The following is a 14,480-nucleotide window of genomic DNA, read 5'->3' as shown; positions in this document are numbered from 1 at the left end:
TTCTGCACCATGGGACTTCTTCAATGGCTTAAACTTAAGCATGGGCTTAAACTTAAGCACGTGCTTAAACGCTTAGTTGATCAAGACAGGTTATTGGTTCAAAAAATTTATGTTGGCTTTCCTGTTTTTTTTTTAATAGTGAATACTTCTGCAGAACTCTAGAGGCTATTCTGTTTGGTTAAAAAGAAATCCTAAGCAATTAGCTGGAAAATGCTGGGTTTTTCCTAGAATTGGTCAGCAATATTCAGAAACTCATAAATTTTAATTTTTTCAGGGATGGTCATGATGTAAATAACCTATGATGCAATCACCTGCTAGTGTTCACAATGCAATAAAAATAATCTAGGTGAAAATGTAAATTAAACCTGGAACTATACGGATAAACTAACTGGGAAGAGGTGATGGCTTTTAAATTTTGGAGCAGAATAATGTAAACATTTCTGTTTCTGCAGAACTACACCTCAGGTTTCTTTACATAAATAAGCTTGGCAGCAAACGCTCGTTAGAATGAGCCAGCGAGGTTTAGTTCGAAAGAAAAACGGGAAAAACAAAGCCTGTGCCATGCTGTTTTAACAACTGAGGAAATCCTGGGACTCAGTGGTTTATTTCTGGTGTTCCTCCAGCTTTGTCTCTTTAACCTTTCTTCCAACAAGCTTAGAAATTGCTTATCGTGGGGTCTGACTGGGGAGAAAAGCTCGTTTCTACCTATGGAAAGACACTAAGCATATGCTGAATTTATTGGCCAACTGGTGTTGTCCTCAAGGCAGCTTCGCTAATAAAGTAACTCAAGAGCAAAACAAAATTGAACTATGCAGGGGGAAAAATGTGTTTTCCTAATTAACATCAGCATTTATGGGAAATTTGGCAAACATTGAGATGCGCTAAGGGCAGATATGAATTGTAGACAATGGCTTTCCTCCAAAGGGTCTTATTGGGAGCTGCTTTTATTTAGAAAATGATAATGTTTAATGAATGTGAACATCCTCATAGTTTATAACGGCAATCTCCTTGTTTCTGTCTCTGAAATGTCAGTCTGGCTTCTGTGTAGCCATCCATTCACTCGGTTATGTTCTGATTTGATAAGTCACACATAGCGAACTGCACTAGATGTTAGCTGGCAGATGACAGAAGACCATCTTCCGTGCTTGGTGTGGTATCTCGTCTGACTGCGTGGGCTCATGAAATTGTTTTGAGTAGCTCAGCGGCTGTCACGAGCAAACACGGACCTGACTTCAGACCAGATTCCAGAGCTGAGTGTCTCCGATGCCGGAAGGGAGAGGGGTAGCAAAAATGTCTCACTGAGGGAACTGTTGGAACCGTGGGATCTGTGTCACCCGTTGGCCATGATCACAGAAGCCCTGCTGCCATCAGCTGTCCCCAGCTATTGCCACCAAGTATGTGGAAAAGTAAGGATGGGGAAGTACTCCTGTGGTTTAGGGGAAATGGCAGCGTACAAGCAGCAGGCTAGGAAGTGTTTGAGCGGATCCCTCGGATCATGTGTGATGCTTGGATGGGAGGCTGAGCAAGCACATACTTGCACCGTGTGTGCAAATTGACAAGTCCTTTTCCGCAGCGTCAAGATACAGGGAGCAGCTTCTGATACTGGTACTGAAAAGTTCTGAGAAAAAGATGATCCCATTGATTATTAAGTTCTTTGCTCTGATCTGTAATCCCTGTTGGATTTAGCTACAGCATCCAAAGAGGTTACATCCCCCACAGCTGGCTGAGAGCTCTGGGTGCTAATCTCCATCAGCTCCAGAAAGTCTAGCTGCAATTGTGAACCAGTGTCCCCAAACCCACCCTTTCCTCCATTCTGACCCAGCTATCTTCTGGCATCGTTCATGATGGCTTTGCTCTTCTTGCCTATCCAGAAGCAATTTTTACACACTTAAGTTCCCATGTCCCCTTTTTCTGTTTTTTTTTTGTGTGTTTTTTTTTCCTTTTTTCTGAATTCTGACCATACCTTTGTGTATGTGTGAGTGCGTTAACTCGCAATGAGCTGCTTTTACTTGTAGTTGGATGAGAAACTAATCCTTAGGGGAGCAGGGCAGGAAAAGCAGCACAATGGGCTTGGAAAAAGCACTTTGATAAGCACTTAAATGGAACTTCCAGGTCAATAACTGCAGAGAGCTGATGCGCCAGTTCTTATGTTGGGTGGAAAGCCAGGTCTGTGGTGGTTTACTTGGCTGCAGGTTCCCAAGAGAAACATCCTTGGCTGCTAAGTCCTCTAGGTACCATGGTTATGTACCTGGCATCCACCTACAGGAATTATTTGTAAAGCTGGTGGTTTGTGTTGATCCACCAAACCAGAAGCTTGGGCTGTTGTCAGAAAGGGATGGACTCAGAGGAACAACACTTGACTAAACGTTTGTGCTGGCACAGGGATGCCATTAATTTTTAGAAATCAAATACTTTGGAAAATTTATTTTTCACTTCAGGTGCTTTATAATGGGCTCCTGTAGGCTGGGTGGGGACTTAGACTTTCTGACATCCCTCACTAGGAGGCAATCTCCTGTCAAATCTTTTCTCAGCCTGAACCATGGCGGGGCAGATGACACAGTGCGTAGCGAAGAAAAATGCAATTTGCAGTGGAGCTGACCCACACTTCTTTGTTTCTGTTGTATCCTCATCTCCTCTCTTGTGACAGCCATCAGATCAGGAGCTCTCTGGAGTCCAGCACAGTGTGCATCTTAAGGAGAACACTTCTCCTCTATACTCTATCAGTGCTGGACCATAAGGATAAATAATAGTGGGACGGTCTGTGGGGTGGGATGCTTCCAACACGGATAGGATCCAACAGGATCCATGCTTCAAATGATAGCTGAGTGACTTGTTGCGTATTAGGTGCAATCTAGTTTAGGTATTTCCAGATCAGCCTACTGTTCTGGAGATCCATTTGAAATGAGAAGAGCAACTTGCCTTTCCACCCAAAATGACTCTTCCACGAAGGTGGCAAATGGGGTTTTTATCTTCAGGGGCACTAAGAGCAATTCTTGGTAGGGTTAAGTGTCAGCTTTTAGTGTTAAAGCGGTATTTGAAGGTTTGGGAGTCAGTGACAAAGGTCAGCCTAGGAAGTACAGTGCATGGAAATAAAGGAGTGGCCTGCTGGTATGCTTGGAGCTGTTAAATTTTGTTTATTTAAGACCTGAGCCATCTGAAAAACGGAATGGGAGGGAGCAATTAGCTTCCTTTATGCTTTCCCTTTAGAGGGAAAGTTCCAAAGTGTCCTCACTGAATTCCCCACAAAAGGACTGGCAAAAGGATTTCAAACTCAAATTATTTCCTGTGGGTCAGGCAGATTTTAAAAAATATGGACTTGACAGAATTTTTTAGTTGTAAACTACTCATCTTAAGGTGCACTTGAGAAGGCAGAGGACATCTACACCTGGACAGTGACTATTCCCTGACAACAAAAAAAGCCCTGGTTTTCCTGTGATGCCTTCCTCCAAAGAAAGTAGAAGTATGTTCTTACAACAGATGGGATGGCCAAATGTGGCATCACAAACTGGGGTAAATGCCCCTGGACAGGAAACTCCACTTTAAAGAGTTCACTTAAAGAAATTACCCCCCGCTGCCCCTTCCCCACTGACAGAGTGCAGAAAAAGGCTTGTATTCTCTGAAGAACACTGAATCCTCCTGAGAATGCTTGTCCTTGCAGAATATCCCTTTTGGGAGGAAAAGAAGTGTTTTAGACGGTGCTCCAGATGTGTTCATGGGCACAAAGATAACCCAAGCCCACCATTATTTCACAGTTCAGAGGGTGGATGGATGGGACCCAGGATGTGGTAACCCAAAGCCTTGAAAAACTAAAGGAATTTTGCTGAGTAACAAATTAATAAGCTGCTTCCAGAGCTTTCCGGACCATCTTATCCTTTTTGTCCAGGCTAGGTTTTCACAAAGTGGATCTGAAGACTGCCTGCACTGTGTTGGTTTAGGGGCTGAGATATTTATGTAAATACTAATTAGAAAAAGCCTTTTTCATGATGCTGACTGGACATTTTAAACAGCCTTGCACAGGGAAAGATGTGTTTTGACTAGAAGTGGATATCTCCTTCCTTTCCTCACCTCTACAATAGAACTGATTTTTTTTTTTAATTTTTTTTTTTTTCAGAGAAAGTCTTTAGGGAACTTGTATTATTTAATTGTACTTCTTTTCCCTCTTTTCCCCTCCCTCATTCTCTCAGGCTACTGGCACAACCTGGGAAAATAAAAAAAGTTAAATAATCTCCCTCCACCGATTCCAATACTATATTGAAGGAAAAAAAAAAAAACCCCAAAACTAACCCTAACATAAGCTTTCTAATTCCAGTGCGACATTTTGCAGCAGTGTTTTGCCCAGTTGATCTGAAGGCATGTGCCTATGGCAACTTTGGGAAGGCAGTTGCAATATTTTGTCTGTGTATCTTAAGCCTTGCTATTTTTGAAACGGAGTTAGCAATCCAACCGGCATCAGCTTTTCAGAGCTGCTCCGGTCCTGCGTTATTAAATCGCTCCTCCACCTTTGTCAGGTGAAAGAACGTTTTTAAAGATAATTTGTGTAGAAGTACGGCGACAGCAAGTATTTGCACGCTAAAAGGATTGTAGGAATGAAATACAACATGAGGCTAGGGTTGGCTATTTGCCCTGAGGATTTGAAGAGAATCTGCTGATGGAGTGGTAAGGTCTGTAAGCTTTGAGTTATTTTGCGCTGACATGATCTATGGTTTAAATGCCTGGGTAAGGAATTCGGGGAATCACGGGCTGTGGAACACCGCGTATGGTAATGCTGTGAAACTAGATGTGAACATGAAGCGTGCTGTGTTTCAGTGGGTAGCATGTTAAAAGAATGCGTGTCTTTAACCTATTTTATAGGTTTCAGTAAATTTGGATTAAGTACAAGTTCCCAAACCCTTGAGCAGTAAGTAGCAGCATAGTTAAACAATGTGTACCTGGCTGTGGGTGATCTACGTGTCACAGATAAATGAAAGGTTACACCAAGAAATTCAAAGTGATTTTTTTTTTTCTGCTGTACAGTTTAGAAACTCATTAACCAGTTCCTTTTAAGTAAAGGAAAACAGCAGCTGGAAAACTTACCAGCACCCAGACCCGTGCCTTCCTTGGAAGACTCTGTTAACCTGAACCCATCATCTTAGGAAACTCCAAGCAGTCCATCTCTTTTGGACTGGATCGGAGGATTTTAAGAGGGCGTGTATCCCTCTTGAAATTCTGATTTATCTTGTAATGATTTGTCTCTGGAATAGTTCAACTTGTCCTAAGCAATGCTTGTAAAGGTTGAGGAATAACAATAGATAAAGGAAAAGCCATAGGTGAACAGATTTGTAAATGCTTCTGACTTGAGATTCAATAATTGTTTAGGGTGGACTTCTTGATACCGGTATCTGCGAGGCTAGGGTTTGCACTGAATACCACCACATCTGGGCAAAGAACTGATATTTACCCTGAATTCTCTCAACTTGCTGCTCTTACCTTTTCGCGCTTCCCTTTTTTCTGTTGGTCACTCTTGTCTCCATCCACAGCCAGTCTGAGATTCTCCAGTTCCCGTCGCATCAGTTCATCAACCTGCCCAGACACAGACAGTTGAATTTTCCTAAGCCTTCTGTTCTGCCACCACACCTCAGCCAAACGTTCAGCTAAACAAGTGTTAAAGCAAAGAACAGACAGTAGGGACTCCAGAAGGTCTATGGCAGGGCCAGTTCTTACCGCTGTAGAGAAATACACACTGGCAATGTGCGTTATTAGTGTCCTCTTACTATTGTAAGCTCACCTGCACTCTGATCTCTTCCTCCACTTCTTCCCGTTTCTCTTCTTTGATCAGCTCCAGGTCGTGATCCCAGAGAACATCCCATCCCTTGTCTCTGTTCTGACAAACGACTGTTATCCGAAAGAAAGAAAAAAAGAGGGGGGGGGGGAGAAAGTTACAGAAGCTATTGGCTTCTCCAACTGCTTCTGGAGGCAAAAAATAAGTAGTTGTAGGGAGCTTTTATTAAATTATGAGCTGTATGAAAGTAGCAGGCTCTAGGGACCCTGACCAAGTTCAGAGCTCAGTTGTGCTCGGATCTGTAAGCCTTGAGGTTAACTTTTTTGTCTTAGGCTGTGAATTTGTAGCAGGTTTCGGGAGGATAATGGGATATGGAGGTTGTCGTTTTCTGGTTGGAAAGATGAATGCCTGGAGTGGTTCCCACCTTCAAGAACAGGTAGTACAGTACGAGGCAATCCATATCATGCCTGATGTTGGCATTTTTTTTTTTTTTCCTCTCCGCTTAACAGCGTTGTGCTTAAATCTTTACCATGAAGAAATCAAAGATGACTCCTGTCCTGAGGAGTGTGCTCTCTACGCATGTCTCCTGGCTGGCACAACACAGGCTTGGGGATAAAAGGAAGGTGTTTGTTTAAAACCAGGATGTTTCCTTGTTCTTTCCTGCTCAGTTATCTCATGCTAAGTTAAAGCCGCTGCGACTTTACGAGTTGGCCTTGGTAGTACTTCACATGAGGCTGAAATATGGGCCAGGAGCACGGGAACAGGCATTAAAGCCGGCACAGAGAAGGTGGAAATGTGAGCGCGAGGGGACAAGGAGTCTGACGGAGCAACAACCTGCATCCAACCCGCGAGCGATGCATGGCCGCACAGAGTTTTACCTTTGTCTGGGGAGTTTTCAGCCTGACAGAGCACCTCTATTTTAGCGCTGTGCAAAGAAAAAGCTAATCCCAGGAACAACGCAAGCTTGTGCAAACCAATGATCAAACCCCTCCCTGCTTGTGATAAGGAGCTAAGGATCCCGAGGTGTGGCTCTTGGTTTTTCTTGAGGCAAACTGCAATTTTTCTTTAGAAAGAAAAATAAATGAAGTCTGGCAAGCTCGGTGCGTATCAGAATTCTTCGCTACTAGCAAACAGCAGCTTTTTGAAATGAAAACACCTCTCTTCTTTCTACGTTTTTTTGAAGTTAATTTAAGGAGGACAATTAATATCTTTCATTTCCTTGCATTTTCAGCCCCAATAGTATTTTCATAAATGACAGCTAATCTCCAGCAGTATGTGCTAATTCAATTGCCAGATGATTTAAAATGACAGCTTTCCACCCGAAGACATAGACTGTGTTTCGTGCAGTTGCTCTTTCCTGTACCCACGGCCATTTCTAAGGCACTATAAATTCAGGAAGGTTTTCACAGTACCCATAGGAGACCGTTCACGTTTGAGGCCAGTTAATATAACCCCGGCTGCTATTTCCATCCCCTACAAATTTGCAGAGTCCAACTATGTGCTGAGTATTTGTGGCTTCCCACACAGGGAGTAGTTTTTGCAGGTGAGTAGTCTTAATTTCATAACTGAACATGGTAGAGATGGAGAAGGACAGCAGATTTTTTGGTAACGAGGAAAGAAACTCAAAGGTACAGACATTAATTTCGTTAAATTACTCGTGAGTTATCAGATGGCGTGACAGATGTCAGGTAATATTTCAAGAGGGAAAGCTGATTTGCCCAGGGTAACTCCTCCAGGGTTCCCAGCCTGGAATTTCAGCCCTGGGGAAAAGGCAATATTACGTGGGAGTTAGGTGAAATTTTTAAACACGCTTTCCCGACTGGGTCAGCAGGTTGCAAGTGCTATGTTTTCACAGCAGTTACTAGGTTTTAGGTATTTATTTTTCATAGAGGGATCTATAGACTTTTATTGTGTTGGGTTTTTTTTTTTGTAATTGTTTATTGTCATTTTATAAATGGATTAGTGGTTAATATGCCAGTCCCCACAGCTGAGGCAGCTGCCTTTGATATTACCTGGCAACGAGTTTTCCGGGCGCTCTGTTAGGTGCTAGGTTAGAGGTCCCTAATTTTAGAAGAGAGATCAACTCTGAGGTGTTAGACGCTTTTATAGATCAACAAAATGTTTCAGAGTTATTTTAAAAGTCAGGTCAGGAGGCTAAGGATGTGATGTTTTTACTGGCTGGTCAGAAGAGCCTGGTATTTGGTTACAGACAAGCTCATCCAGCTACGGGAGCTATTTTTGCGTGTGTGCGCCGTGCAATTTATATCACCTCTTCTGAAATAGCGCATGCTTATCTTTGGATTATTTTATATGCATACCTCCCAGCTCAGGACTCGGAAGACAGCCCAGTCTGATACCAGAACATGACTGGTAACATCACCATCTCAGCAATATTAGTTTTCACAGTAGCAATTCCAATATCCCTGAATTTCAGAGAACTTGTGCCTATTAATCAAAATATATTTATCTGGAGCATGAAGCTTTTCTTAAAATGACTATTTTCAACCTCCTGGTAAAAAAGATTTGCCTCTTTCGATGCCTAGTTAAAAAAAAAAGAGCATTCCCACACCTTAAAGCTTGGGCCACAGGGTATTTGGGTTGAACTCAAATATCCTCCACAACACGGCGCGCATCAAATATCATCTGGCCATGTGTATAACAGGGGAAATAACACATTGCAGCCTCACAGCACAGGGTGCTGCAAAAAATAACACCCAGGAACGTGGAGGTGATGATTGAGACTGCTCACGTGTGCTCCACATAAAGTCTTGCTGTTCCAGGGTGAAAGATGTCACACAGAAGCTGGCTGTTTCCAGCAACGTTATCTCAAATACTTATTTTACATAGAGTTTGGTTAAACGTAGTTTAGCAACTAGCAAAACTACCACAATCTCAAGAGAATAAGAGTCTAGATTAATTCCAGTGAAGCTGAGGTAGTAGTTCTAGCTTGGTAGAGAGGAGGGGGGGGGAATTGGGGTGGAAAAATCTGTAACTGAAATGCTTAGATTCCTGTGAAAACTGATCTGCATCTTTTTAAATACTTAAGGAACCGAAGAATAAACCAACCAGTTTCAGCGCATGGGAAGAGTTTCTTAATTGCAAGTGTTGGGCTGGTGTGTGGGTGACAAACTAAAAACGTTTGTGCTTTGGTCAGCTATCATTTATGTAAACTTTTGGACACGTTCATAAGGGTCCTTCAATGATTCAGTTGTAGGCACCTGATATAAACCTTTCTTAACCAAGCTCCCTTATTTCAATGATGTTTTCAAGATTTATGCACTAATAAACTTGAACTTCTGGGCAAATTGTGATGGTAACTGAGCTATTCCTAAATTCCTTTTTTTTTTAAAAAAAAAATCTGCTACTTAAATGAAAGCAGGCTAAAATTAAAAATACAAGAAATTGCCTACACTGTTCTGTCCTAAGTCATTTTAGATATGATTCTGAAAAAAGGAACCTTATCCACAGCCAGATTAAAAGTAGAATTATTGTGAGCAACCACCAGGTAGTGTTGTGATAGATTATGCTGCAATAAAAAGCACTAAGTGCTTGCGAATGAGGCAGGGACTGTGCTGCACGGAGGAATTAACAGCTGTTTACTAAAAATAAATGTTGTTGAATAGACTTGGTTCACTAGGAGGAAAAAAAACCTCACCTGAAGTTGAACTGAACAGCTATGGACTCTTACTGTGCACCAGACAGAACTCCAGCTACTCTCTGAAGCTTGCAAGAGAGCTCTTTTTTTCACTCCGAGGCTTTCTGGTTATGCTCTGTGCAGAAAATGGTTCCTTCTTGTGTGCCTTGAGAGCTCGGGGAGGGATGGGTTGGAGATGAGCGCTGGGAATGCCGGGCTGGAGTCTTTATCTGCCACAAAAGGATGCTGCCTGTGCCTGACCTACCTGAGCGCGTTACTGCAGCGTACCTGCAAGTGCTGCCAGTATGTAATGGGAAGATGGAGGTACTCACTGGCTGCAGGCATCCATCAGGTGCCTGAACAGGAACACAGGCTCCATAGACTGCTGAGCTGCCCTTGGAGGCCTTGTGAGATACACAGGAACATGTCACCCCAATTCAGGGCTCACCTTCATGTACAAAGTTAGCATGAGATACCTGTTTTGAGCTCTGCAAGTACATAACTTTTTTGGGGTATCTTGTTAGGAACAGCAGTATGGGTGTTTAGATGCAGTTTGGGTGACTCACATGTCCCTTATCCTCTCATAAACCCCCTGACTTGTTATTACTTGAGAAAGGAAGCCTCTGTGTGAGGTTACATCCAAATATGTTTTCTACAGCCTGGAGGAGAAGAGCTATTTGTGTAAATACAAGGAGTCACCAAAGTTGCAGTCCAGCGTTGTTAGACTGCGAAGCCTTAGCAGGAGATCCAAGAAGCATGGTGGGAGCACTGGAAAGTGTAGCTGCTGTATCACCTACTCATTAGCAGAGTGTTGGATACGCAGGTTGCCAAGCCCTACATAGCAATGCAAAAACCCTCCTGCCCGCTTTTTGCTATTTGGCCAACAGGTAGGACCTCTACACTGCTCCTTTGTTGCTCTTGGGACTTGCTGGAAGGGAACTGGTCTGCTATTGCTGGTCTCGGGTTGCAAGGCACCGTTTCATCCTGAGTGCATGGAAAAGCACAAGTAATGTTCTCGGCCAGTTAAGGAAAGAAGCATAGATGAATTTGATCCTCATCTAAAACTCCTGCTGACCTCAGTGGGGTTCTGATGTGGCACTAGAGAGCGGGGTCTGGGATGAAAGAACTTCTCTTTAGCCATAAAAGTGCTTTATGATTCATAATGTGTAAGAAAATCCCACTTGTTAGAAGTCAGAGGTCAGGCAAAGAAAGTTGTACACTTATTTCTCTTTGGCCAACCCAAATTAGGCAGAAAACTTGATACTAGCGATTTATCAGTGGGACGGAATAATAGAGTTGTATTATACAAGGAATTGTAGCAAGCCACTAACGGTGGAGTGGGGAGAAAAGATATTTTCTCAATAATTGTTTGAGAATAGAGTCTGCATGAAATATAAAGATAACCCCTGAAAGCTTTGAGGCACGCTTCGGCAATGGAGGACGTGAGTTTGGCTTGTCTGACCCTCAGAGTCCTATTGTGCTGGTCACTCATAGCTCGTGGGCCAGTACTCCTTTCCACTTCAGACAAGTGCAGGACTTCCACGCTCACTTCTAGGTCCAGCGCAAGTGATTGCTAACTCACACTTGGGTATCAGGAGATAAACGAAGGCATAGAGTGTAGATGAGAGAGTAGAAGAGATTGGAGAAAGAGCAAGATGTTCTTTTGTGGAAAACTTTTTTTTTTTAATTGAAAACACTCTATTTTAGGATAATTTAGGAAAGTGTGGAAAAAACCACCCAAATGGTCAGTCTCCTAGCTGTAAGTCTGAGTTACGTTTGCCATGTTGCATATACTTTGCATGAAGCAGGTCTATTCACTGTCCAGCAGCATTTCTCATATCTCTGTTTGAAAAGATGATCATCCTATTAAAACATATTAATCAGAAGTAATTGAGTAGTTGTATAGACTGTAGGTGAATGAATCCATGGACACTTTGGAAGTGTTCAAGGCTAGGCTGGATAAGGCTCTGAGCAACCTGATCTAGTCAAAGATGTCCCTGCTCCTTGCAGAGGGGTTGGACTAGATGACCTTTGAAGGTCCCGTCCAACCCAAACCATTCCATGATTCTATGAAGACAGGAGAAGGAGTTATAGGAGTGTGAAAACATTGATGTTGAAGCTTGATGGTTCAGTATAGTGCTTTTGAATTATTTGCTATTCCGATGACATTTTGCTGCTCTCGGAAAATCCAAGAAAGTCCCTGCACATACACTTTGGTTCTAGTTTGGCCACTCTCACTCCTATAGAAATGTACCTTCCTGTGTGATTAGCTCAATGATTTTGAGACGTCTAATAAGATTTAAGGTACTGAAAGCCTCCCTTCCTAAACACCACTTCCATCAAACTTTCTCGTTTCTATAATGTTCCAGAGTTTGGGCAGCTGCACTGTTTGACCTTCCAGGAATGACATTCAGGTTAAGCTGAATTAGAACAACATTCCAGCTGTAATTGTTATCTTTTTCTACTGACCTTTGCATTGACTGTTTCCTTCCTCCAGCATCGAAAGGAAATTACTGGGAGCCATTTTCCAGCCTTCGTCTTCTTCCTAGATGTGGGGTGGGGGGTGGTGGTGAAAAGAAAATCAGGATATTAATACATAAAAGCTTTGCAGTTATGGAAAATGTCAAATTTTATTGGTTTTTAACTATTTGATTTAATTTGAGGAATAAGATGCTGTTGTCTGACCAACTAAAATCTTCCCAGCAGTTTATAGGGAAGTTTTATCCCCTTGAGAGAAGAGAGGGAGTGTCAGGTCATCAGTTGACCTACTGCGGTTACACGAATTAAACTTAGGCTTGTTTGAACATGTAAGATAGGTGGGAGGCTTGCAAAATGAAACGTTGGAACCTTGTTTTACCCTGTAATCAGAAAGAAAAATAGTACACTTAGTGTATCTTGCAAACCCAAAATATTTTGTTTCAACTTTATGAAAAGGTTTTGATGTATTCCTGTCTAAAGTAAATGACATGGATATGTTCCTGAAATAGTTTTAGTTGAACCAGTATTTCTGACAGGAAAGCTTGTTATAAATTATTGAAGCTTCTTCACAGAATCATAGGATGGTTTGGATTGGAAGGGACCTTCAAAGCCCATCCAGTGCAACCCCCCTGCAAGGAGCAGGGACATCTCCAACCAGATCAGGTTGCCCAGAGCCTCATCCAACCTGGCCTGGAACGTTTCCAGGGTCATGTTGTATCAGCATAAGTTTTCAAAATGTCGTAAGGTAATAGTTATTAGTGGAAAGTGAGGTCACTGTCTGGGGAGGAGGTGAATGGGGATGTATGTGAGACAGGCTTTGCTAACCAGTGCGTAGCCTGTAAGCCACTGGTTATCAGTAAGATAGAAAGTGCAGCTCCCCTAAAAGCAAAAGAAATCCCCACCTCAGAATAGCCTAAAAATGAGTTATTAATTTTTAGCCTCTTAACAGCATAGGGCACACTAACGTTTCTTTTATTGTTACAAATAAGCCAATAAATCACTTTAATTACTAGCTTCAACGATTTTATACACCGATGTAAATAACATCATTGTGTCAGTTTGATTTGAATCAACCCCACTGCCTAAGGGACAGTTGTGGAATGCTACTCTGGACACCCTCTTGCCTCTACTAAAAGTGTAAAATAAAGAACTTATTTTCCTTTGAAGTCAGTTGAGGTATTTTTCCATGTTCAGTTGATTGATTCCACACTTGTTCCGTGCTAAGTGTGCTAAGGCATTCTGAATTAACAATATACGCTTCAATCTAAGCAGAGATATGGAAATATTGAATATATTTCTGAAGCTTTCCAAAGCCTAGCTCACACTAGGTGATTCCCGTTCAACAGCAAGGAAAATCTTGAACTGACTCCATTGTGTGCTTTTGCTAATGGGTTTCACTGAGGACAAAATACTTCTCGCTGTGAAACATTTCTGGGTGAAATCTAGGTATGGACAACCTTGCCCATGTTGGGTGACACTGGTTGCAGCTCGCACGTGCTGGGTGAAGCAGTTCAGGCCAGTCTAACACGTTCTGCTATGGTGGGGTCTCTGCTCTCGTGAGACCCCCACCTGGAGTACCACATCCAGTTCTGGAGCCCCCAACATCAGAAGGACATGGAGCAGTTGGAGAGGGCCCAGAGGAGGCCACAAAGATGATCAGAGGGCTGGAGTTACTCTCCTGTGAGGCCAGGCTGAGAGAGCTGGGGCTGCTCAGCCTGGAGAAGAGGAGGCTCCAGGGAGGCGTTAGAGCGGCCTCCCAGTGCCTAAAGGGGGCTGCAGGAAAGATGGGGAGAGACTGTTCAGCAGGGCCTGTTGAGACAGAACAAGGGGTAAATAGAGGGAGGCAGATTTAGATCAGATATTAGGGAAAAGATTTTTACGCTGAGGGTGGTAGAACACTGGAACAGGTTGCCCAGAGAGGTGGTGGATGCCCCATCCCTGGAAACGTTCAAGGCCAGGTTGGCCGGGGCTCTGAGCAACCTGATCTGGTTGGAGATGTCCCTGCTGCTTGCAGGGGGGTTGGACTAGATGACCTCTGAAGGTCCCTTCCAACCCTAACCATTCTATGATTCTATGAAAAGAGGGATCCTATGGTGCTGAAGTTGTGTGGGTTGGTTTTTTTTTTTTTTTTTTTGCCTTAGGTGCCCAATGGGAAATCAAATCAGCACCTTACAGAGAAAAGAAAACGAAGTTGCTTTGATATCAAATACGCCTTTTTAAAGATTGCTATCAGGCTTTTCAGAAATATTTAAATTTCCTTCTGGGATCCAACTTTTGTTTTCTTTAAGAACTGAAGTTGGGAGCAGGGCTTTTTTTCTGCCTGCATCACTATGACTTATGGTCTGTTCTTATTTTAATAAGAGCCCTGCTGTTAGAACTCTTCCAAATACTTCTCAACTGGTCTTAGATACTATTTTTTCCCCCTGTCAGTATTATAACCTTGGAGAGAATGTTCCCTTTGTTCTTTCTCAATGAACCATAAAGAACCTGATATAATGGCTCCAAGTTTTACTTGACAGGACTTGTGATGGCTTGAAGAGACGAGAACAGCGTTGAAGTTACAAAGCCTGAGAGCTTTCTATTGTTTTTTCACCCCATTTCAAAACAACC

At 42.7% G+C, this 14,480-nt stretch overlaps 1 protein-coding gene across 1 annotated transcript in view; it reads right to left on the bottom strand.

Annotated features, from left to right (window-relative positions):
* The window catches only part of DRC11 (dynein regulatory complex subunit 11), a 104,655-nt gene that overhangs the window by 28,119 nt on the left and 62,056 nt on the right, over positions 1 to 14,480 (bottom strand). The window contains exons 9-11 of the mRNA XM_086750393.1: positions 11,862 to 11,937; positions 5,765 to 5,871; positions 5,467 to 5,559 (exon numbers count right to left, since the gene is read on the bottom strand). Of these exons, the coding sequence (XP_086606519.1) occupies positions 5,467 to 5,559; positions 5,765 to 5,871; positions 11,862 to 11,937 (276 nt within the window). The remainder of the gene's footprint in view (positions 1 to 5,466; positions 5,560 to 5,764; positions 5,872 to 11,861; positions 11,938 to 14,480) is intronic.

Source organism: Chlamydotis macqueenii, chromosome 6 (assembly GCF_036417535.1).
Source record: "Chlamydotis macqueenii isolate bChlMac1 chromosome 6, bChlMac1.mat, whole genome shotgun sequence".
NCBI lineage: Eukaryota > Metazoa > Chordata > Aves > Otidiformes > Otididae > Chlamydotis > Chlamydotis macqueenii.
This window is presented reverse-complemented; position numbering and strand designations above follow the sequence as displayed.